Source organism: Phaethon aethereus (genome assembly GCF_964289735.1).
Source record: "Phaethon aethereus genome assembly, chromosome: Z".
NCBI lineage: Eukaryota > Metazoa > Chordata > Aves > Phaethontiformes > Phaethontidae > Phaethon > Phaethon aethereus.
The window spans coordinates 16437742-16464485 of record NC_138577.1 but is presented as its reverse complement, the minus strand read 5'-3'; the positions used below and the strand labels follow the sequence as shown (position 1 = coordinate 16464485).

Sequence of the window (26744 nt, the reverse complement as noted above, 5' to 3'; positions counted from 1 at the left end):
GGTTTTGGTTGAGTTTGTCTCTGTTTTACACAATGATCAAATTCTTCCTGATTCTGAAGCAATGGCTTCAAAGTGTTTATATAAGTGATATTTTTTATATTTAAAAAAAAAATCAGATATTTCTTATTCTATTTATTTTTGTTGTGATGAATCCCACTGTGTAGAATAAAGACTAAACGGCAAAATATTAGGTTTGTTTACACCAATAATTCAGTCCAAGTCACTTAACTTTCAATTTACATAAGGATAAATGGGATATGGGTAGGGCCAACAGTTCTACTAAACTAGTGTCTTGCTATGCTGTTGCCTGCTGATTTCTGGTTGCCACAGAGATTCTTTAACTTGAGATAGTCACTCAGATGCCCAAATATACATGGAGCTTTTGTATTTGCAAAACCCTACATTAAAACTTGCAAGGCAAATACACGGTTACTTTTCTGGCGTGATTCAAATGTCTAGCTGCTTTCACAAAAGGATTTGTTTAGAAACCGTATGTAAATATGCACATATGTTGAACACAGAACTTCTGCTGTTGCCAAATGCAGTTTGAAAATAAGCAACAATTAACAGTTTCACTTTTTTGTTTAAATCTTTTCAAATCTCTAGGTTGTTTTCTCTGAATCCAAATATGAATGACAATTCAAAGTAGTGCAAACCATGAATTCATACACTTACTATATTTCCTTGAAGAAGTGGAAAGGAATGCTTTCATCTTTGTATCACAGGCAACCCAGAATCCTCACCAAGGAAACAAATCACATTCTTTGGTCTTTGTTTTGATGCTGCACAGGTGGAAATTAATATTATAGCAATATGAAAAGACAGGGGAAAAAAATAGGAGGAGAGCAAAACAAGTAAATGAAGAAAGTGGAGGAGTAATGTAGGGAAAGTTGTTTTTCTGCCAGTTTTATAGTAGACAGAGGTCGGAGTGGTTGGGAAGACAAACTTATTCCTACAAAAAAAGCCAATGAACCTTCTGAAGATGGGACTGGGCACAATCTAGCTGAGTCTGGCTCTGTCTTTAGTGTATACAGCAAGAGATGGATGGAGCAGAGCTAGGTCTGCAGAATCCTGAGATCCAAATGAGGACCAAAATATAGAATTCACTAATACACTTCTGACCATCATACTGGAGCCAAGTTCAAACTAAAACACTTAGACATAATATTAGATTAAAAATTATTAGAACTACAATAATAGCTGCTGGCAAGTGTAGCTTCATGTGAGATTGAAGCTGATGAACACAAAAGAAAAAGGTTGCATTTCCCTTTGACTTCAAGCCAAGACAAGCTGTGTTGATTTCTGACCTAGAGAAATAGTACTTAACATACCTGTCTTCTTGCAGTGATACTGGTAATTCTCAGATATACTATAAGAAACAAAAGAACTTTTGAGACATGAGAATTCAGACAAATCTTCTGATGCAGATCTGGCCAACAAAGGAATTTGGTTATCTATTTGGATCTACCATTTGTTTTTATATATATATATGAAAATAAAGAACTTAACTTAAAGAAAATCCAGAAAAGCAGAGAGGATTTTTGGGACCTATTTACTCATAATATCCAGATGGAGCTAGAAAAGCTAAAAATTGAGGTGCAGCACATTTTGCAGGTATCTCAGTTTGGAAGGCATTCACGTTGCCACATCAGTGTTACTAACTTCACATATAAATTGTGGCAGACTCTGTTATTTACTTTATAGGACTATAGACAAAAATTCTCCACACAGGCAATTCCTGGAGAACAGCTATTGTACCATAACCTTCCCTGAAATAATTCAGTCAGGGCTCAGTGCTGTAGTTCTGTAGTATTCATCTTAGAAAGGGTTTAGTCTTCTTCCAGGATAGTCAAAATACATTAATCCTTTGGGACCAAATTTTTGTCACACAAAAAATAAGGACATGTAGTGAAGTGGTCTAATGGATGGTCAGACAAAGTTTCTTCCTATTCACAAGTGGTTACATTGTACAATATATAGCAATATATATGGATATAATATTTTCTTCAGGCTCTGAAGAAAAGGCAGAAAAATGGACAAGTGTAGGCACACAACTGAAAAAGAAAGGAGCTGAGTTATCACAAAGACCATCTCAGCCCACCTCACTTTCGCTAGCAAAAAGCTGTGAAGCTTGGAGGAAAAAAAGCTGACTTCGATGCACGCAGATATCTGAGTTAAGATGTGAGACAGCAGAAAAACCTTGACAGGGCTTCTTTTCACTGTCCTCCTGCCAGAATGTGTGTTGTGACTTCCTTGTTTTCCTGAAATCCTCCCAGACCAACAGGGACATGGCATCTGTCCAGTCCACCTGCCATGAGGAGAAACAGTTTTGACCATGAAGGAGGCGAGAGAAAAAGCTGCATCCGCACAAGCAAAGGGGCAGCCACACCTCAGCTTCGGAGATGCCCAAAGCCTTCTTGAGCCCCAGAAGCCCCTTGTGCATTTGCTTGGCCTGGAAGCCCTGCAGGGCCTGCAAGTGCTGGGGGAGCCCTTAGGACAGAACTGCTGGGAAGGGACTCATACCGTAACTCCATCTGTTCTTTAATGACGGAAGTGTCCCCTTGGGTTATTCTTTTGAAAGAGAGGGTCTGAGTATGCACAGCCAAAAGTAGAATAAGGCACTCATGCTTAGACAGGATTCAGGCATATAAAATGACAGAGAGGAGCGAGAAATATGTTAAGGGTTATCTCAGAGCTAGAGATGTTTGTTTCTTGATATGCTTGCTAAGGTTGTCTACTGTGATATTTTTGCATAGAATTTAACTATTAGCATTTTGAATGTTACCCTTGTCAACCATGTCTGTTAATCTAGTCCTGAAAGATGCCTCCTTCAGCACCTAAGCCCATCATTTAGGCAACTAGGTCCACTATTCAAGAAGAATTTTCAAAGTTGATATTCATCGGCCACCTAACTCTGCATGCCTTAAGGGAATGTCCACACTGCACAATGCAAAGCTATTCAGAGGTACCTAGAGTTATGCCAGATCAAAATCTCCATAAACTGGAGATATAACATTGACCAGGACTTGTGCCAACTAATTTGAAAGACAAAAAAAAGAAAAAGTCCTTGTCTTTCAGTGTAATATTTTACAGACTTTTGTGTCTCAGTTGAGACCTACTGATTCTGCACAGGAACATACAATAGTTGATTACATGACAGGCTGAAGGTCTAACCACATTTAGAAGGACCAGTCTCACAAGGAACCCTGTGTGAAGGGACCTCTCCCTTCCTGCAAAGATCACTGAGGTTACTGGACTTAGATAGCCACATGAGACCAGCAAGTCCAGATGTACTCCATAACTGGGAAAAGAGCAGATTTTGAAATTGATTTGTGCAAAACAAAACTCACAGAGCTAAGAATAATAAAATGGTTGAGATACTGTTGTCTTTCTGAGACAGGCACAATTTTCTGGCTGTCAAGCCTAAGTGGATCATAAGAAGCAGAGAAACTCTGAGAGAAAATTTTTCCTGATCTTCAGGTTACTTTCAAAAACATTATAAATTAACATCTGTCCCAATGAAATCCAAAAATGCTTTTCTGCTCATCATATAAGACACCAAGGAAAATAATGTAACGGTAAAGTTAGTCAAGCAGTGGAACAGTAGTGGACTGTCTACAGTACTCAATGGCAGCTATGCTCTGTGTATACATAATGACCAATGGTGCTTCTAGAGTGACACAGAAGGCCAAACTGCACTCAGAAGATCCCAAACCCTGGCATCCTAGTTATCCTACAGTGTCTTGCTGCCAACTTGAGAGCCCCATGATATTATTGCAACACGTTAATGAGAGTCCCATGACATTACTAAGGAAAAGTATTGGCAAGCCAGGACTTGCTACATACAGGCATGCCTGTCTTCAGCCCATTCACACTGAAATCAGGCAACATTTTGGCCTATTTAAGATGAGTGGAATGAACTCCATCCTTCCCCACCCCTGTACTTTGCAATTTGGAAAAAAACCAGACTTGCAGAGACTCCTAAAATTCACAGCAACAATACGTTTGCTGAACCTTCATACAATCTTCATCCATCAGGGTTTTTCCTATTCCTGAGGGGGGAAAAAAGAGGGCTAAGATAGGAAAATGTGTTAGGTATGTAAATTAGACACAGAAAAATCATACTTATAAAAAAATGTAAATGTGAAGTTGATACAGAATATATCAGATTCATTTATCTCACTCTTAGATACAAAATTACCCCAATCCTTCTCTTTGCCACCTGAACTATAACATGAAAGATGTTGGATCTACGTGTCAGCTTCTCCTACACAAGTTAGTTAGTGCAGGGCTCCCAGCTCTCTTTCTCCACTGCTGCCTACTGCTTTTTCAAAAGCACCAAAGGTGTTTGAAGGAATTGGAAAAAAAAAACCAAAACACTTTGCTTTCCAGAAAAAGCTTCCACACTTGATTCCTTTCTTTGAAACTGTGTTTGGTCACCATTTATTAAAGCTACTGCCTTCTTCTGCAGTCACATTCAAAGGTGGGAATTAGCAACATTTGCCCTAATATCCTTTTTCTTTTGATAACAGACTCTCATTTGAATATTTATATTGATGAGACCTTTTTTTAGTCATTTATTCCAGACCCGTCTCATGTAAGTTTATTGTGAATGTCTCCCGATAGTTTAAGATGGATAACACAAGGATATCTAAAGGTACACTTTTGTATTTTTTGTGGTAAGTTGTAAATGTAAAGTTTTAGTATTTATCAATAAATCATCTACACTGAAATGAACAAAAATAGCAGCTGCCTTCAACAGCATCCCTCAATGCAAAAGTTGGGAGTACACAGAAAATTAAGAATAGAAAAACTACACAGAAATGTAGAAAAAGAAAACCTCACCCATGTTCTTGCACTGAAGCTGTGAACAATGGCCCCCAACTTGTAATGTCATCACTGAAAGGTGTGGAAAACTCATGTGAGCAATTTATTACACATGATTAAAAATGGGGCACGTAAGGAATTTGCCAAATTCAATCCATAAATATTGGCAAAATATTTTTTAAGCATTTGTGGGAGCTTCCATTTTTACAGAATGAAAAGGAGATCAGAGGATCTTGTGCAACTTGGATTTGGCTGGGTGTTCCTTTCACTTCTGCTGACACATCTCTAACGGCTTTTCTTCCCATCAGTCACTTGTGTAACAAAGTTTTGGAGAAGTGTCACAACCTCTACAATACCATGACCCTTCTCTAAACCTCTGAGGGCATCTGCATTTTGATTCTGAAGATGAGTCACAGGGAGATGGGTTTTCTTATTCTCCATGGAAATCATGTCCCCAGGCTCTCACTTACTTATCCTGTACACAGCCTCTCAAAACAACAATTTAGCCACAAGATCTGCTCCATCTCTTAGTAATTTAACAATTTTCCAAATCCTTTTGACAATCGCTTTTAACTCTTAAGTGTTTACAGGCCCTACTGTTTATCCCCCAATGGTCCTGCCTCTATGACTGGTCCCACCTTATCTGTTTTTTGGTCCTCAGCCTCTAATTCATTCATTATTCCACCACTAGGTTTCCATTGATCTGAATGTTTTCCTTACATGACATGAGTTTTCCATCAAACCTCTTAGCTTCCAAGAGCAGTTGCTAGGGATCAAACTTATGCAGTAGCCCACAAGGATGAACAGTCAATACACGGACCTCCCTTAGCCAGCCACTGGTGCCTTGCTGCTGCTCTTCTCCCCACAACAGTCAGTAGCTGTCCTATCCTGCACAATAAAAGTATCCTGCGCAGTTGATGATCTACCCAATGGCCCATCCTTTAATGGATACCTAGCAGACTGGCCTTACCTTTCAAAATAGCCAGTGCTCAGCAACAAATTTGGCAGTGTGATCCTGCACAACAAGAAAATGGAAAATTTTATTTTCCCCATACACTTCAGCCTTTGGAGCAGAAAGGCTAGTATGTGCTGCCTCCTCACCTGTCATGGCCTGTAGCTTCTGTGAGGGGACAGCAAAACTGAAAGAGACCCTGCTGAATTCCCCCTTCTCATTTGCACATAGCCTGTAAACAGCAGATTCAAGTACCTGCAAATAATAGACTTGATAAGCAACAAAATTTGCATGATTAAAGTTAAGAAAGCAGCCATAACCTCTCTGCCTTTGCAGTGAGGCAGCAGGCAGGCACTGAGCACACATAACAGCAACAACGCAATTCATTGTGCTCACAGTAGGTGATCGGGGGGCTGGGACACATAACAGACAAGAAACTGAGAGAACTAAGTCTGTTCAGCCTGGACACAAGAAGGCAAAGTGGAGACTTTATTGCTGTCTTCACATATCTAATGGGAGGGTGTAAGATTCATCTCAGAGATACACAGGGATTGAATGAGAGGCAATGGAAACAAAAGGCATTGGAAACAAGATGCAAAAAGGAAAATCCCAATTAGTTTCTTTTTCTTTCTTCTTTTTTTTAACAGTTACAGAAATCAAATACTGGGACAGCTAAAGGCACAGCAGAATCTCCATCCTTGCATGTAGTCAAAACCCAGCTGGAGAATGCTCTGAGCAATCTGGGGACATTGGCCCTGCTCTCAGCATGCTGGCTGTTGGATGAGATGATTTCCAGAGGTCCCTCCCTAAATTATGCTGAGACTGTGATTTGTAATGGGAGTGGCTCCTCCATTAGAGGTCACTATTGTGCAAGCACTGGGAATGAGACCACAGAAAAAATATGCACACTCTGTAACTGTACAGAGAAAGTGCTGCATGAATTAGGGTTCCAAATGATCGGGCCATAGAAAGGGTGTTAGGCATTATGCAAATCCTCGGCAGAAGGGCTTAGGAAAATTTTTGTTGAAACATTCTTTTTAAAGACATTTGGATTAAACTGGGTTTTAATTTTTTAACTTTATTATCTTTGATTAAAACTCCCATGGGAACATTTCTAAAGTTATTTTGTGTTTTGAAATGTTTATGCTGTGGGAGCATGCTCTTTGTTGTTATTTAGGCCACATCACTGTCTTTGTTACTGATGTCAGGAATTGTGCTAAATTAAGAAATCATATAAAGGTCTGCATTTATTTTTAATTAAATTTTACCATTCTGGATGGAACACTTTTCCAGATGCCTGATTTAATGTCTGACAATCCTTCAAAATGTGTTGCTCACACAAGAAAATTCACAATTGAGAATGTGAGATTGCTTACATGAAAGCAATTCTGAGGTTTGATCAGTTCTGCAACTGGTCAGATGGTCCAGAAAGAAAAGTATGAAGAAGAACAAAAGGCTCATATAGAAGACCTTGCAGTGCAGCACAGCCTGGGAGATGAGAACAAGAAGGATTCTGCCCACGTGTAGCACAGAAATTACTCTATACTGGTATTTTACTTGTTCCTCTCTAACCAACCAAGCTGTCCCAAAGATATTTCCAAAGGGTGCATTCCTACCTTCCTTCTCTTCCGCTGCAAAAGTAGCTTAGAGACTTCTCACCCAAGCACTCCCTCTCACACAGTTACTCTAATCCTGTGTTTCTTTGTATTGCTGGTACAAATGCTGTGTCCTTTAACCTCAGACAGTGAAATGATCTGGATTAAAAAGAACCTCTCCTCCCATGCGCCAGTCCCTTTTATTTTCTCTCATTTTCTTTCCTTTCCTCGAATATTTTTAATCTTTACTTTTTCAGTGACATGTGATATACAACAGTCATCAACTTCCATAGCAGCAAACCTGACGGGAGGTGGGTGAGGCACCTTTACAAACTGCAGTGAAAAACAGTAAAGGTCATTACACAGGCTTCTAGCCTTTTTGGGAAGCAGTTTAAAACTGCAATTGTCAGGTGTCCCATGTGCCACATCAATACTGAGAACTTAGTACTTTCTCAGAAGGTACAACTAGTTGAGCTGACTGAACACCGTGACAGCACTGGCTCATTTTTTCTATTGTGAATTTTCCACTGATGTGGTTAAACTGTCAACTTACAGGAGGAGTCGCAGAAACGGTGCATAGGACATGTGACAAACCGATGAACGATGATTTATAAATAGGCAGAATGGGTCTGCAGTATGAAAGAATGCATGCCAGGCCTACACAGGGGATTCCTAAACCCTGTTTGCATAGTGGCAGTAGCTGGACATGAACTGTGTTCTTGTCTTCCTTCCCCCACACTCCTATCATAGATCTTCCCTTCCACAACCCAAAACCTTATTCTACATCCTCATCCTCCTACCTGATACTACGCACAAACCAGGATCCCAATCGGTTCCCTAACTCCTTACAACACAGCTTCAGCTTTACAAAAAAGAACCCTAACTGTACCCTGTCACCCAGTCCTGTTTCACTCTGCTTTGGCCTTTATCCTGCACTCCCAGACAGCGCTCAGAGTCTTTGCACTGACTGAACTCATTGAACAGACTGGCAAACAGGGAGCTGGTGGCACAGCTGGAGAGTCCAGCGAGTTATAGCTGATCAGCTGATGGGTAGTAACTGCCTGTGTGAAGATGCTCTTCAGCCATGTGATAAGCATAATAATTACTTGCATGGAGGTACTTCATCCTGCAGTTCAGGTGGTGAGGAGATAGCATTTCAGCTGCAAGCAAAACTGAGACTCACGGCTATCATAGAATCATAAAACAGCCCAGGTTGGAAGGAACCTTAAAAGATCACCTGGTCCAACCCTTAGCTGGACCATTTTTGGTCCATGTTGAAACAGTTCACAAACTGCTAATAGTACACATCACTTTTCATCAACTTCTCTGTATGGGTTTGCACTGCTTATGAATTCTGAGACCAGAGAATCTATACAGAGGTCATTAAATACTACTGAAGGACAAAATCCATGAAAGTGCTTAGCACCTTTCACTTTCTGTCCTTTGCAAATCAGCTGGATCTACTAGAATCAGCAGTATTTTTCAAGAAATTTCTCAATGCAAAGGACAAGAAACTGAAAAAACTTCACAAAAGTATCCAATGCTTGATTAACTGTACTTGAGATTGTGAAGCCTTGCTAAAATTAGTTCCTGTTGTGTGCATTTGTCATTTGTTGAAAAGTTTGCCATTGAAAGATTAAGGATGTAATATAGATTTTTGTAAATACTCCCCTATGTAAAGTACTACATTATTTACAAAAAAGACACGTTACAGAATGATATCAGACATCAGTGTAATATCGTGTCTCACCCAGGTGAACATAGCATTTGGTGAGCTCTGCAGTGTAGCTCCTTATTGGACACATCTTGTGTTATTCCTGGCACAAGAGCAGAAAAGGAGCTCTAGCCTGGAAAGAGTTTTCCTTCCTTATCCAGCTCTTCAGTGAGTCAACAAGACTTTTCTGAAACCTGTTAAAGATACATGGACAAAATTACACACTCGTTAGCTGTGTGACTGCCTACAAAACTGGCTTGACAAAATAAGCCAAGAAGGCTTCATTGCAACATAGATAAAATTTCTACTATATAAATGAGGTTAAACTGTAAAGTGCTGAGTGTCTTTTTAACGTGGCCTTTCCCCCTTCATGTTTTAGAGTATAAAAATACTTCTAATACATTATATATGATAACTAAAAAGTTAAAATTCAAAACCATGAGAAGAGACTCTAAAATTATCAGCTGCAGTTATACTAAATAATACTAGTTATCACAGAAGCACCGTGAAAGGGTACAAAGGCAGAATGGTGGAAGTTTCATAGCAACTGAGAATTTAACCTGAGCCTTCATTTTTTCTGTTTCAGATGTTTTCAAATTTGACCCTGATTGTGACAGGTACTTTCTTGAGAGCACATAAAATACAGAAGGAAGTCAATTGCATTTCATGAAAACTCTTTTTTGTCTTAACTTTGTCAGGGATTGCTTGACTTTTCAAAATTGACCATGAAGATCTGTTTTTGAATTTTTTTTTTTTATTTAAGCAATCAACTTTTTAAAGCAAAAGCAGCCTGGACACTTCTGGTATGATTTGGGCAATAGCTACCAAATGTAGAACAAATCTTCCACTTTTTGAAGGAAAAGACTGAAGAGACATTGGTAAGAGATCATATGGCATTAACAGAGCTTAAATTGCTCTCATCTGAAACCTCTTCTTCAGAGGCCTAAGGAGGAGACTTTGAAGGGTAAAAGCCCTTTGCTACCCACTTCCCAGAGAAAGCACGTGGTAACTGAGGCGGGTGATACCTGAAGAGGCACCGACACCCGCTGTGAGTCCTCTGTGCCCTCGTAAGCTACTGCAAAGGGCAAACTGTGAGAGCCCTTGAGGGGCTCTCCCTATCCTCCAAGAGGACCTTGCCTGGAGCTGGGATGCTTTTTAGGAAACATGGCTTTCTGTTTTGCTTTCTGTACTAGAAGCAGATGACACTTGAAGAGCTGATGGAGGTTTAACAAAAAAGAGGGCCGTAAAGGAGGCTGTTGAGAGCAAAAGCACGGGATGTCCAGAGAGATCCCTCTCTCTCTCCCACAGGGTTTGCACAATGGCTGGTGGGGTATTTGCATGTTCTTGCACATTTTTTTGCCTCCCAGAGGCAGGGAAGGACACGTTGAGGAGAAAGGGAAGTCAGGGGTGTTTTGCTAAAGCTGTCTGTTCCTCTTGCTTTTCCACTTCCTCCTGCTATCAGCTGCCGGGGGGGGATGCTGAGGGGGAGGCCAGGCCAGTGGATAATCCCCTACCTAACCATCTGCATGAGGTGTATGAGAAGGAAACTGAAGCGACTTCTTCCTTGAGAAAGTTGTTTCCTCCCTCTCATTCCCACCCAACCTCCCCTTCACCCAGTGCAGGCTTCCTCCGTTCCCCTCCCCCTGGGTGCCAGGACACTGCTGGCAGCAGCTGCCAAGATGGCCACGCCCATGCTCTCAGGTCTGTGCTGGCTCCAGCCAGCCCAAGGTCCCTCCATGACAGGCAGCAACCCAGCAGGGAGGCACAGAGCAAGTCAGGGTCCAGTGAGCTGATGGTGGAGGAAGGCAGGGCACAGGCATGGCCACTGCTGAAGGGCATGGGGGAGAAGGGCTGAGGAAGCACAATGTCATGAGCTCAGACATGAGCTCCCTCACAGCTCCCAGAGCTCCTTTCCCCACACAAACTGCTTGTGCCCAGCTCCTGTTAGCTCTGCCATGCTCCTCCATCCTCCTTCTCACGCCAGTCTCTACTGATTTCCCCTCATGCACATTCTAGCAACCTGCTTGCCTGCCTGCCTTACCAAGATTGCCACCAGCTCCTCTCCACATCCCCCTTGCTCAGGCCAGGAGTCAGTAGCTGCGAACTCAACCATCAGCTACATGCACATCACCTGCAAAGTCACTCATTAAACCACCTAATCAAGCTGGTGATCAGCTGTGGCCCTCAATGAGGCAGGAGCTGCAGGGTGGGAGAGGCGATGGTGCTGTGGCAAGCTCTCCGAGTTCTGCCAGCCCGTGCTTCACGGGCCTGTCTCTGTATGCATCAGGGCTCTTGACAACCATGCTGAACTCTGTTTTCTGGTGCCTGTGGAGGGTTCAGCAGAGGCCTGGTGTTCCCGTTTGGTCTGCCTGGCTGTCGCTGCTGCTGCGCTGCTTTCAATTCCCCCGGACTCCTGCTGCGCAACCCAGGCAGGCCCAGCTGGGGAGAGTGGGCACTGCAAAAACCGCACAGCTGAGGGGCAAAGAGGCCAAACCCAAAAGCTGCTTAATCTGAGCCCCCTGCGCGAGTGAGCTTTGCAGCAAAAGGGGCAGGGAGGAACCTGTGATATGGCAGAGGGGTGGACCAGGGGCAAGGCATAGAGCGGGGAGTGCAGGGCAGTCAAGAGGAGTAATTTGGTGGAACATGGCAGGTAACACCTGAATGCAAGCGTTTTATTCCAAGAAGAATTGCTTGAGATTCGAGTCAACAGAGTGCTTCCAAGGTCAAGTCTCAAAAGAGAAAGACTTTTGGCTTTTTGCGTGTAAGGTTGTTTTACATGGCTGGTGCTTTGCATCAGCTTTAGATGTCCACAGGAAGGCGTGTGCTTTGGAAGGAGTGATTTATTACAGCACGTACACCCAAGCAGAAAAACAGGAGCTTAACATGCACCTGACTGTGATGCTCTGGAGCACACCAGGCTTTCCTTCCTGACAGAAATACGTCCTTCACAAAGCACAGTCGGGGTAAGGAGACTGCCAACGTTGTTTGACTCCTTTCTTGAATTTGCCAATCTACATTTCTCTAGTACAGAAAAATATAAATAGTAGAAATGGATTTCTGCACTCCTTGTTCAGACAAATATAGTAATAATAGTCAACAGTTATAAGATTACAGGGATTGAAATATGACAATTTAAAAGAGCCATAGCATTAACTGGAGGAGCTTTTATGGAATCCTGCATGTCAGCGGTCTGTAAACAGTATCTGGAAAGCCCAGTTGTTCCCATAAGCATGACAGTGCACATAGACAGGAGAGAATGCTGCTAATTCGCTCATGACCACATCAAACTTCTGTCAGAAATATTAAAACCACCTTCAAATGGCAACCCGATGGAAATGCAACAGCACATTTTTCAGGAAGTCTATCCCTGTCTGCAGACACAAAGATAACGTAGGCTGACGCTACATGAAACATTTGTTCTCATAGCGTACTGTAGCAGTTGCAGGCACAAGCTTCTTCCAGTGTTCAGGAATATCAAGTTTTTACTGAAAACCAGGTACTTTCCAAAGTGATGCTGTAACAGGATCTCGTTACCTCCACAGCTGTGTCAGTACCATTGTTGGAGGTGGTGTAAACTGAAGTGAAATGATACAAAATAAAAATATCTTTTTTTTTCTTTACATGTTGTTTTTAACCCGCTTCATTTCACTGATCTTAGTCTACTACATGACCCCAAACCAGGTGAGACAGTATAACAGAATTAGTGGTGAGTAACAAGATCCTCACTTTTCCCTGGAACTCCTGACTCTGGGGAGTGGCACAGCATGGCTAAGCAGGACTGCTAACTCTTTGCCTTGCCCTCTGACGAGGTTCACATACTTGAAATATTATCCCTCAGGAGCAGCATGAAACCAGGTAGATTGTAACTCTCTCAGTACAACTATGTGCCAAGAGATTACCAATGTAGAAATACATCATTTCTGCTGCTGCTCCTACGCTGCCACTGGGAGGCAAAAGCCCTACGAGAGTGAGGAGACAGGAAGAGAAGTTTCAGTGAAAAAAGGTGCTAACATTGACTTTCTCTTGCTGAGCACTCTGCATATTTGCATGCATTGTATATTACAGATATATAGAGCAACACTATTCTAAGTTAGGAAGAAGATTGTCAAACTCGCATTAATGATATTAATGCACCTGTTCAAAGGTGCTCTCCCATCTACTATTTTTTCCAATACATACATGGTTTAAGGATTACCTGCCCCAGCCAATCATTTCCATCTTTTTCTTCTCCCACCCTCACTCACCACTAATTCTGTTATACTGCCTCACCTGTTTTGCGGTCACGTAATAGACTAAGATCAGTGAAATAAAGCATGTTAAAAACAACTTGGAAAGAAAGAGATATTATTATTTTGTATCATTTCACTTCAGTTTACACCACCTCCAACAACGGTACTGACACAGCTGTGGAGGTAACAAGATCCTGACTATGATATTCTTTGTGAGCATTGATTTGGAAAGCCAGAGGTGTTCAGATGGGAGTGCCTGACCTTTGAAGCCATTTCAGAGCACAGGACAACATCAGTAGATGAAAAGTACCTTAAAAAGATGAACTAGCGCTTATGGCAGAGAAAGTCAGTGAGGTCTTTTTCTCTCCTTTTTTCTTTCCTCTATTTTTGACAAATTTAATTCCTAAGCAGCCACTTTTCCAGAAGGTACATGGAAACAGAAAACTGAATAAATGCTCTGATAAAAAAATTACCTAAGGCTGCAGTCATAAAAGTTGCACATGGGAACAGTAACACACCATGGCTATGCTGGGATTTAGATGCTGATTTTGGTCTACACAGAGTCTGGAATGGCATGCTTATATGAAAGAAGGCATTATCATTATTGATATTCTTGTCTTGCTTGAATACAATCTTGTGATTTTGCTGCTGTTGCTGCTGTTGTTTATGTGAAAAACAAAAAAGGCAAAATATCTATAAACCCCTTTCAGGCTTGGGGTCCTGTTCCTTAAAATATTAATTCCTTCAGACTCCTTCTTCACCTAAAAATAGCTAATTCCCCCAAATCACTCACAAATATCCTTCACAGAAGTAAGTGGAGGATCCAGGAAGCTGTTGCACCTGCATGGGTAAAAAGAAGTATATGGTAGACACTGCAGATGATAGTCAATTCTCACAGCAATTTCACAGCATAAATGGTTCTTTTCATGGTGTCTGTTGCAATTTATATTCTCAGCAGCATTCTATCAGTTAGCGATATACTTATTTCTGTGTATTGGATGAAAGAGAAGATGACAGGAACTGTCTAGCATTCGGAGTTGCAAAGATGAGCTTGTTCTTTGATAATTGCATGATTTGTCTAGCACTGATACTGTGAGCAAACCCTTGCAGCCATGTTTACTCATGCAAAATGACTATATTGCTACTGTTAGCACCTTAAAACTATCTGGTGAAGATCACCAGATAGAATAGCAACAGTCATAAAGTTTAATCGTCCTTAGTATTAATAATGTTTCATCACCAATGATAATTGTTTATTTTCACAAACAAATATGATTTTATAAATAAAATACAGTGTTTAGCAGAATGAATAGCATAAAAAACTGCATTTCTCCCACTAAGAAAAAAAACATTATGTTATGTAACACCAAAAAAAGTTATCGTGGGCAAGAGGCAAATATGAAGCATGTGGCAGTGCTTTTAACTCATGTGGCAGTGCTTTTAACTCAAATAAGCTCCATCCAGCACTCTAATAAGCTTCTGAACTAGATATATAAAAGGTTTTGTAAAATGAAGCTGGAAATATCAAGCAGTTCCAATGCTTTATTTCAACATCCAACAATGTTTTGAAAAATACTAAGAAGTTGTGGAGAAAGAGAAGTGATAGACAATGAGGAAGAGTCAAACAACCTTTTATGAAGCTCAAAGACACACAGTTTTTCTTCTGCAATCTCATCCCTGTGCAGAGCTCCAGCAACTTCACTGAGCTGTATTTAGTAGAGGGTTCTGCCTTCATGGTTTGGGTTTACCTTCAGCACAAACAAAGGTTTAGAATTTCTTGTGAAGCTTATTTTCTCAATATTGGTTTTCCTATCCTATGTCATTCTTCAAACTCTTTGATTTGTGTAATAAAGGCACAAGCAGAAGGGCAGAAGATGATAGTTTTTAAAAAATATATGGCACATAAAAACTTTAAAAAAACCGGCCAGCAGAATCTTTTGAGATCCTACTTGCAACGGTGGGAGCAAGCAAACACATTAGCTGACATCTGATGAGTGGGAATGTATGCGTGATTCTTGATGGTAGCAGGGGACTAGACTTGATGACCCAAGAGGTCGGTCCACACTTGTCATTACTACGCACATTTATTAGACATTATTCTGTAAAGACTCAAGTTTGTATGCACGAATATAGCTTCACAGGACTCCGCAATACGGGGTAAATGCAATACTTTGAGATATCACATGGTGAATACTGCTGATGGCAACAGTCAAACAGTCTAAACACATTTTAGTTCCCTTTTCCCCCACCACTTCTTGCCTAATATCCTGAGGAGAGCAGTTTTCTCTACTAATCATGATAATGAAACCCACAAGCAGCATTCTGATGCAAACCCTTGCTGAGAAGCAGAACTCCTCTTAGCGAACAGACCAGGCTGTTAAGGTGACAAACCCGTGGATCATCTCATTGAAAGAGCCAGGTTTTTTGCCTGTATCAAAATATTGGAGAGCTTTGGGGAATCGAGGTAAACTGCTGTACATGTTTGTCTTAGAAATAAATGTGCAAATTTCCAGAAGAAATAGAGCAAGTACAAGGTATTATATATAACCTCATATAACTGGAAATTTTAGTTGTAAATTTTACTTACAATTAGTTGTGAGGCTGAAAAGATGCCAAGCTGATGAAATGAACTTTTCTCTCTCAAAGTTTTGTGTTTTGTTCCCTGAAATTTTACTAAGAGTAGTCCTAGTTTAAGTGACTTTTGCATTTGAAGAGTAACAGAAATGGTAACACTTAAAGGCAATTATTTTCTAGTAATTCCTTTTGCATTATTTGTGGCTGGTTGGTTTGTGGGTGGAGTATTTTTTAATATTCCATACCCTGGACTGAGATATCAGTGTATATATTTTGTTTGTATTGGATCATGGAATTTTTTTTTTTTCAGAGGTGAGTCAGAACAGTACTCAGCGGCTTAAAACTGCACAAAATTTCCTTTAAAATCATAATAGGACCTTGAAATTCTAGAAATAAGGATAGGAACTTTTCAGTGGCAGGAACCCAAGTTTTTCTTCCTTGAGACTTGGAGATGTTACATTAGCTTTAGTGGAATAATCACAGTCAAATCAAAGACATTCATAAGGCATTCACTGTATACAATACATATAAATAGGATTCTGAGTGAAGAGGGATCTGTCTGCTTCATTTCTGGGCAGACTCACTAGAACATTTACATTATTCTGAAAGCTGTTGATTAGCATATGAGAAATATAATTTTAAAAGCCAAAATTAAGTATCATGAGACTCTGTGCTTATACAAAGCCATGTTAAAAAAAATCTTAATCCTTTTTCAGAAAGGGATATTAGTTAGTCTGTTTTTATTGGATAGAAGTTCTTGGTGGAAAACTGAAGCTGCCAGGCTCCTGTTATTGAAGGCTGAGTTGCCAACGTTTGGCAGTTTTTCTGATTTTGACGTTGACAGGTTCCAAAAAGAAGAAAGAAAGTAAAAGTGAAAATTTGTGTTGAACTTATCAGGACATACGATGAAGAGATGACCATGCATGAGTAGATGCTTTGTCCTCATGCATAGGCTGTGACAACAATAGTTTGGGCCAAGCTGGGATGTCACCTGGCTGTTATGGTCAAGCCATATGCCTTCACTAGTCCTGGTCTCAAACTGACCTGGAGTGGATGAACTATGTTGTCCTCTCATGTTCCTGCAATGTGATGTAGTTGGTCTTATGATTAGGTAAAAGATGAGAAAAAGTGACAAGAGAGGCACAACAAAGGTGTAGAGGAATGCACAACTGAAAAGATACAGAATACAGTGTGAACAGGCTGGAGCAGTCTTGTCTAATTTTGACAGCGGCATGTCCTCATGAGTGTGCTGGTTTCATCTTGCTGGTGTTAGAGGGACGTTTGCAACGATGCTCTCAGGATAACATAGAGGCTGTCAGCCTCTCACCAGGGAATCCCTTAGACTTCTGTCTATCTTCTCCGTCCTAGAGATCTGCCTTTCAAAAAAACCCCAGAGAGCAGAATAGCCTGCCTTTTCATTATTTAGTATCTGCTGAGGGCTCATTTCTCTTGTATACCAATCATTGTATTAGCAAGTCTTTTTTTTTGGGCAGATGCTGTCTTTCTGCCTTCTTTTCCTACTTCTGCTGCCTACATTCATAGGTACAGAATCTTGCAACATCTTAAATCCCCTTTACAAATGCTGCACACACTATTAGAGGGAGTCTTCTTTAACTAGTAATTATAACTAGCCTCAAGGAGAAGAAAAGCAACTTGGAAATCATTTATCTCGTCTGGAAACAACAAAGTTGTGTAATGATAATTCTGAAGTCTGTCTGGGAAAGGAAATAGCCAAGCATTAATTTATCATGAATTCAGAATGGCACTAGCATCTTGTGCAAGCAGCTAAACTCCCTCAAATCCATCAACTTTAGTAGAAGTTAAATCAGGCTTTTTTGTTGCCAAATAATTTTCAGATCTCTATTTTTCTATAACTTTCATGTGTCATTTTCCTTGCCTTTTCTGTGCAGTTACTTTTTCCTTACGTCCTGTCCATGGGCTATAGCTCAATTCCCTTAGTGGTTACCAGCTTCTGTGGTTATTTCAGTCACAGAATTCATGAGTATACACATTTTCTTTCTTAAAAGGATATCTTTCTACTCTGTATTTCATTACTTTCTAGCAAACACATTAATATCTGATTCTGATAAAAGATTATGAGTTTTTAAAAGGTCTATTTAGACCCTATCACTTGGGATTAGAAAGAAAAAGGTTACAGGTCAAAAGTGAAAAGATGGGCTTTTTCCCTTTATAAATCAGATCTGCATGTATTTTGAAGAATTGCACAATTCCTTGTACAGTCAACAGTTACATATGTTTCATTTTCTTAATTAAGGACCGTATACACATACATCTGGATATTCCTTTCATTGATCCAGTGTTGCTGTTTGAAGAAAGAGCAAACACAAGGGGAAGTTGAAGTAAAATGAGCTTTTGGCTTCACCAGTGCGAGGCTGGGGAATCACTGCATTTACAAATCTCCTTGATTAATCTACGGCATAGGAACTAAAACCTGGTTTTTGAACTAAAAGAGGGGAGATGTAGACCAGATCTAAGGAAGAAATTTTTCACAATCAGGGTGGTAAAACACTGGCACAGGTTGCCCACAGAGGTGGCAGATGCCCCAACCCTGGAAACATTCAAGGTCAGGTTGGATGGGGCTCTGAGCAACCTGATCTAGTTGAAGATGTCCCTGCTCATTGCACAGGGGTTGGACTAGATGGCCTTTAGAGGTGCCTTCCAACCCAAGTTATTCTATGATTCTATTGTTCTAGATTTGAGCAAGCACATTTGAATAATGCAACCATCTTGTATCAAAGCAAATGTGTACCTCATGTGCTGCTTCCACTTCAGATCAGAAGCTGAAAAGCCAAAATATTTTGCACTGAGCTTGCCAATAGAGTGCAAAGAGAAACTTCAGAAAATAATCCAAGTACTTCTTGCATGACACTCCTCTGTCTCACAGGCAATTTGCACTTTAGAGAGGAAGGGTAGGGTGAACTCAATCTCACTTCAGAATCTGTTCAAGTTCCCATTTCATGATTGAAAACCTATTGTATGTGCTAATGGAATAGGTAACTGCTGTTATTTCTGGGAAGGGAAAACACAGAAACTGCAAGGATTACTCTATGAGCAGAGCCACAAATAAAAGGTTCTCTCTTTTTCCCAGTTCTTCATCTGTCTACCTGGCCAGTCAGGTTGTGCATTAGAATCCACAACATGGCTTCTTGTATAATGTAGCTTATGAAAGCAGGAACTGGTGACGCACATTAAAGAGAAGCAGAAAGATTTCAGAGTTTCTTACTCTCTTCTGATTCTTATCCTTTACCACTTTACTACTCACTTAACCTTTACCACTTACTACTCACCATAAGTAAATGAGAGAGGCTGCATTGCTAATTGTAAACCCTTCCACATGCCCAGGAGCTTTTTACTCTTGAAGAGCTTGTAAATCTGCATGACTAGAGCAAGGTTTGTTCACAATATTGGGAAGAAATTTCCTAAAAGAAATACATTGACCATCCTAAAAAGGCAGTAGTGAATGGTTCAGTGCATTTGAAACCATATATGAGTGTAATTGATCTTGCTATTGCAAAGACGTAGAAAACTTCTCAGCAAATGTATATCATAACAAGAAAAGTTTCTTCAAAGACACACTTCCAGCTTCCACAAGGTCTACATGCTGAATGCCTCTTGTCTAGAACATTCACATTACACTTGTTTTCTTAAATTTGATGTGGAAGAGGTAGCAGTAGAATCCATTTATTGCTGTAACTTTCAAAAGAAATGAGCTGCTGAGTTGACCAAGCAGCCGATCAGATTGTAATTTAAAAATTCTGAAGACTTCAGACACTGAGGTGAAGTTATGGTATCTCCGATACCATATGGTTTAGATTTTGCTACAGAAGTTAAAAAAAACCATGCACTAGTACAAAGTCAAAAGAGATCAGAGACAAAAGGCTTTTTTATTCTCTCTGGCATTGCAATTAGTTTAACTTTCTGTTTAAGTGGGTAAAATCAGTGCACTGTGAGGTATTGCGGGAGAAATCTTGAATGATTAGTGATACATATGCATATCTCTGCAGTGTAATTGTGTGCGTATGTGAGTGCATATACATCAAGCAGCAGTAGATGGCTTAAACCTGATAATCTCCATAGTAAATATGTACTTCCTCCCTTCCTTATATGTACAAAAGAGATAACAATATGGTGCTCTGGGGATAAGTTTCATATATGTCTATCTTGTTTTGGCTGCATTTATTGTAAGTAACTTTGTAGTATAATAGAAACAGTTTGGAAAGACTGAATTTCTTGGTGATACTGAAAGACTGGAAAGTTAAATTTAAGTTGCAGAAGTCACAGGTAAAACTATTCCAACATAACAGGCAATCCATGTAATGTGATATAATTAAACAGAGGGCAAAAGGAGCAAAACCCCAATTTAGAAGCTCTTGTTAATGAAATAAAAAAAATTACTGAACACCCACTAAACTGTACTGAGTTCACAGTACACAATTCCTTCTTCAACCTCTTCCTAAATTTTTTTTCAGACCTCTATTTATTGTGCTTTGTAGTGATACTCCTTTGTTTCCAAACAAATGATTGAGCCTTTCCTAGTTATAACATCCCTGCTTTATACCATCAACCTTACATTTTAACCTCTCCACACAAACCAGATCCCACTTCAACAAGTTGTGAATCAGATACGACAGCATGCGTGCTGTAGCTGCACTCCTGCTGCCACTGTTGGCTGGGAGAAGACTCCTTGCTGTGGAGGGCTCCTGGAACCCAAAAGTGGCTCCAGCCCAGCACAGTGGGAGCAGCTCAGTCCCCTTTGCCCCAATCCTTCACTGTGCTGTGTTTTAATTGTACTGAATTCAAATGTGATTTGCTCTCAGTTCAGATTAGAGACTAGTCCTGAAAGGTATTGAATAGGGTTGACCAATTAAAACATTTTCTAATGATTCTGGGTTTTATCCACTTGGAATTGTTCAACTTCCACCCCCTCTCCAAGAAGCCGAGTATCTTTCCAGTATCTGTGTGTACTAATTGTCATTTCTTCCCATTTTACTCCACGTATTTTCGTTTTCCATCCACACATGCATAGTTTTTTCAGATACAAAACATAGAAGAGAAACAAGGACAAAGGAAGGCGAGGAGGGGAGCAGCAGGGAAGAAGATTGCTCAGAAGGGAAAGAAAAACTGACACATACACCCCAAACCAGAAGAATTACTGTTTTCACAAAGAAACTTGCAGTTCTCCAAAGTGTTGGCAGAAATAACACTAGTCTGGTACATAATCCAGTTTCTGGTACAGTCTATACTTCTCAACACAGGGCACTCATATTTTTTATGGATACATTAATTTTAAAGTAGTATGTATTTTCCTATATTTATTAGGTGTTCAATTCCCAATTCCAGAAATAAACAATTATGTATGCCCAAAAGGAGTGGCATGACCACTCTCTAAAGGCAGTACCTGCACTGAAAATTTTAAAAGATTGTATAACCAAAGCAAGGATATAACAAAATGCTCAGCTTCTCTAACCCTACAGGAAGATGTGCTACAATATCTCCACAGCCAATCAGCAGTACTACAAGCCTCAGACCAGGAAACTCTTTAAAGTACAGTATGTGTGAACATTGCAACGGGGACTTTCTCATTGCTACTCTTTCTTTTTCTCTTTATGCTTACAGGATGGCAAGGCAGATGTGAAGTCACTCATGGCGAAATTTAACACAGGTAACAGCCCCACAGAGGATGTTTCTGGTAACAGTCGACCCTTCAAAGTCCCAGGACAACCTATCCATACGGGATTACAGACAAGGAAAGCAGCACTTGAGAAATTTGCAAGTCAAGGAAATACAACTTCTCCTTCAGGACCCAGTACCTTTCACAAAGCTGTTCATCCTAAGCCTCCTCTGGGAGTCAAGCCTTCAAGTGATGATAAAACAAAGAAGGATCCAAAACCCCCATATTTGAAACCAGTGGCACAAAGGTTTGGGGTTCAGCTTCAGGCAACAAACAGAGAAAATGATGGAAAAGCTGGATGCACTAAACCACCCACCAAAACCAGTGACTTGGCAAAAGAAGAGCCAAAACCTCTGTATCCAAAACCTGCAGGGAATAAGTTCCTTAACTCTGCTCCTCATGAAAAAGAAAAAAATCCTCTGGGAACAAAGCCAAATTCAAATTTTGCACCACAGGAGGGTGAAGCAAAACCAGTATTTTCAAAAGTAACTGGAGTTAAGGAAAAGTTCATGTCTACAACACAAGAAAATGAGCCCAAGCTTCCTTTCTCTAAACCACCTCTTGCACAGAAACCTTCTCTAAACCATGAGGTCTCCTGCAGCCAAGACGCTTCTAATAAAACTATTTTTCTGCAAAAAGGACTATCAGGCCCTAGACCAAATATACGCTCATTTAAAGCAGCAAAGGAAATGGATGAAAATAGTAACTGTGCTGCAGAAGCTGCAGGTAGTCCTTTTTCTAACGTGGCTCTGAAGCCTACTGGCCACTGGTCCAGCCCATCTCAAGGCACCCCCAAAAATGTGGAGGAAAAGACTGAAGAAAAGGGAGTGAGTGTTGCCAAGAACATTTTTCTCAACAAAATCATCCAGGAAGAATCAGGTTCTTCTTCTGCTAAGTTCTGTAAGACAAACACAGCGCTTGCTGCAGGAGGGCCATCAGATGGATCACAAGAGAAAGAGGATGGGGACAGGAGCTCAGGAACCCCCAAGCAGAAAGCCTTGCCATCACTGTTCAAGCTGGGCCAGCCCCCGCAGAAGCCCAGCAGACCTCCCAACGTGGACCTGGAAAGGTTCCGGAAGAGCGGCCCAAAAGACAGTGAGTCCTCTCTGTTATTGTTTTCTTGGGTATTGGCTTTTTATGCAATTAGTACCCAATTCATTTCAGATGGAATTGCCTTTTCTGTTCAGAAATAACACAACACCTGTGCATCAGACAACCCATTAAAACTTTAACCTATGCTTGTATCTCTTCTGTCTTTCTGACAGAAATTAAAATTATACTCCTTCCCTCAGCAGTAAAGGGATGCTTTCTGTATTGGGTTTATTTGTTTTTCAAAACTACTTAGATGTAGTTATAACTTGTGTCAGGGAGTTTAAGTATTTTTCTCAACAGACATTTAAGTCCTGACTTCTTATAAATGAGATGTTGATGTTGTGTGTCTTGTTCTCGACAGTAACTTCCTGGGCACAGCTTGAGGGCCACTGAAATGATATACTACAACCTGTAGTGGCCACACTTTTTTTTTTACTTTTTTCTTTTTTTGCCTTTCACAATGACTAATCACAGCATGACCCTGTAAGTTGCTCTATTTTAAAGTTTGTTTTGAAAGTTGAACATGTGCAAAATTACAGAATCAATTGTTCCCACGTGAAACTGCATCGATTTTATACCCAGATCTGAATCCAGACTCCAAAAGCTTCTCCTGGACTTAGTTAACTTTTCTGTGAAGTTTGCATGTCTTCAGTAATGTGGCAGTTAGTAGCACCTGAATCTCTGCCTTACTATTTTTGTGAAGAACTAAGCCTCTGAACTTTCTGGTGGTTGCAATCCAGGCATCAATATTAAGGCTTGTCACTAGGTTTCTGTAAAATTTGAGATGGTCTTCTGTGTGATGAGAACTGCTGTAAATACATTTTAAATATCTGGGAGGACACAAATCCCTGTGGAAAAAAGAAATTGCTGTGACTCCACTCCCACAAAGAGTTCTGTTTCAACAGGTTCCTTTCATTGCATAAGACAAGTTGCAACAATGATATAAGCCGTTTCTGAGGCACTCAAAATACTTGAAAATCTCATGTAAAATTGTACCGTCGTAAAGTTAGATCCACATATCCACTGTCACCTCCTTGAAGGGGAGATCAGTTTTGCAGAGGTTCTGAATGTCCTTAATTCTCCCTTAAATCACTTGTATTTCAAACTTTTGGGTTAATTATTTTAACCAGTTATGTCCTGCAACTATTATGTCAGGTGATACACACAGATAAGTAATTTTGGAAAATGAGAGGCATTTCACCTACATTAGTCCTCCTTATCCATCTGTCTTCGATATAATAAGACAGATCAAAATTAGACTCTTAAATTTTCAGTGTAGTCAGTGAGAAATCAGAGCATTAGATGCCTAATATAGCTGACGATAGATGCTCTGAATAACTCCACGCTGTGCCTGTGCATTGGGTACCTTTGTGTAATTTAATTGACATAAAATTTGTCTTTTTTGCCTTCTGTATTTAGAATACAGTATGGTTTGTGCTTCAGCAGTTCTGAATGCACATAAGACTGGTCTTCCTGAGACAGAAAACATTCAAAGGGTTTATGACTGGATGAAATAGCTCACAGCTGACTTTAAAGACAAAAAACCACACTAAAAACAGGGAGTGTCCATGCAACTATATATTCTAGTATTTTTAATTCCACTCAAAAATTAGGAGCGTATCAGTAACATAAAATGTACCTTCTTGTCAGCTGCTACATTCTGATTTTCCTGTGTTACCCTACAGTTATGGAAATGTTCGCACAAATCCATGATCAGGGCCAGGTTCTCAAATGGTGTAAAATTGTGTTTCTCTTTAAAAGAAATATGCCAATGTACAACAGTCTGAGCACTGACAAAGCCCCTTCTCCATGTTCAGCATGACTGGCTTTACTCGAGTGCCCAGAGCGGTCTCAAAATGGAAAGGCAGCATTTTCAGCAAATGACACCAGCAAATGCTTTGATTAAACAAAAACAAAAAAAAAGCTTTGCTAGCTAGAACTTTGAGAAGTCCTGATGAAGGCTGGAAACACCCAAACCTGCAATTAATTTTTTTAAAAAATACATTTTTTAGTTTATTTTTAAGTAATTAATGGAGGATTTATTTTATTTGCTTGTTTGTTTTTCATTCAATTTTTTTTTTCTGGTTCTCATGCAGTTTTGGACACAAAACATTTTTTCCTAAATATAGGAATATTTATCCTATGCATTTAAAATTAATACTGTGAACAGGGCTGTAAGGATAATACCAGAACATTTCCTAGAAAGAGGATCTCCATTTGTCACTAACCAGCACTAGTGCAGCCACCGGCCTGGATGAGTCACACTGGGAACCTGAGCTAAGGATGGAGCTGCCCAGTGTGGTGGCACAGGTTGTTCTCCAATCATGTAGGAAAATACACATCCAACTAAGTAGAACTGAAGGGTCAGACCTGGTCTTCTCTGCTTCATAGTCTTTGGGTCAGGGCAAGACTGAAAGATTTAGAAACCAAATCAATGAAGCTGTTCATAGTGGCTCTGAACTTCATCCTTCCCCTGTAGAGCTGGCATGTAGACCTGGATGTTCTGTTTGACTTTAATTAATGTAGCTCATTTCTGTGTGGCCAGAACTCTCCGTAGAACATTTCTGGTGGAGAGACCATGTGTTCTAGAGTGAATCCTAAATAAACTCATTTTTAGCTCAACAAAGTTATTCATCGCTGCTGGGTTTCTTGGAATGTTAAACTCGAATGACAAAACCTACCTGCTTTGGAAAGGCAGTTAAGCTGAATTGTGAATTGTGGGTTGTTGGGTTTTTTTTAACTGTAATTTCAAGAATCAAAGTCATGTCAGGAAGATGCCACCCACATAGCACAAATTCTTCCTGCTCATTACTTTGTCCTGATAAATCGCAGCTTGCCATAGTTGCTTAATTTGCTGCTGTGATTCAGGTGCTAAGTAAAAAGAAGAACAAGCGAATGGAAATGGTTTTCCAATCCAACAAAGCTTTCTGAGATCTAACCTTTGGGGATGTTTTGATCTGTACTAGGGCAAAAGTTAGGTTTTGTGTTGTCCTTTGAGAATAGAAAAGCTCCACACATGGTGGTTGTTATACTTGTGTTAGGGGCATGTCTGTCGTGCAGAAAACTTCGTATTGCCTGATTTAAATGAGGCGTTTGAACTCGGCTGTCTCAGAAGTCTCAGTTCACCCCTTTTTCTTTGGTTGTTGTCCTTTTTCATGAAAGCTGCTTTACTGTTTTTTCTTAATCAAGTATTCACTGGGTATGATATAACTTTAAACATTAGAGGCTGAAGGACGTACCATAGATGCAGCAGTCTCAGTCATGTGTGGGAGAAGGATTTAAACTGGCCACCATGCCTGCACGAATACTAAGGCATGCTGGTTTGGTGTTGGCCTTACTTAGGATTAGAAATTTTCACTGAAAAACTTTTCTTGATAAAAATTCTGTAGACACAAGTGTCTTGCTGAGGAAAGTATGACTACTGATGCATTACTATTTTCCACTGAAGGCAGGCTTTAAGAAATTCCTGTCTGGGCCTGTGAATACATGGCATTCTGGTAAATTCCCGTGTTATGTCCCATTACAGCTATTTTCCCTGAGAAGAGATCGTGTTTACATCAGCTCAAAATCAATGAGATTATGTGCTTTCTAGAATCAGAAAATAATACTAACAATACTGTTTTATAATAAACACCCAAAGTGCAAAATGGCTTTGTTAGAAAAAAAAAAAAGAGAAGCAAAGTCATTTTGCTGACAGTTTTCCATGTGAGGCCACAACCATACCATTGCTTTCAGAGGAAAACTGCACCTGGGCTGACCTCAGTGGGATCGTGTGTGTAGAGACGGCCACTCACGTAAAGTAAGTTGAAGGCTCAGAGGCCCTAGCACTCTAGACACCTCTGAACATCTCATGAACAGCCAGCACTGGGGCTTCATCTAGGGAAAATATTTTGAGCTGTACTGGGAGAAACAAAAGAAAATTGCACTGAATCTAGGAGAAAAGAAGTTATGTAAGAAAACTACCACGATTTATAATTTGGGTTATGGTTGTGTCTGCAGTCCTTGTTGAGGTTCTGTTCTGCAATGTACCCACATAATGAAACAGGTATTTGAGCTGGGTAAGACAACC

The 26744-nt window shown here is 40.3% G+C and overlaps 1 protein-coding gene across 1 annotated transcript in view; it reads left to right on the top strand.

Annotated features, from left to right (window-relative positions):
• Window positions 1–21534: 21534 nt before the first annotated feature.
• Window positions 21535–26744, top strand: part of FYB1 (FYN binding protein 1) — a gene marked incomplete at its 3' end in the record, with an annotated part of 42851 nt that continues 37641 nt past the window's right edge. The window contains exon 1 of the mRNA XM_082013034.1: window positions 21535–22678. Within this exon, the coding sequence (XP_081869160.1) occupies window positions 21556–22678 (1123 nt within the window). The 5' untranslated portion in view covers window positions 21535–21555. The remainder of the gene's footprint in view (window positions 22679–26744) is intronic.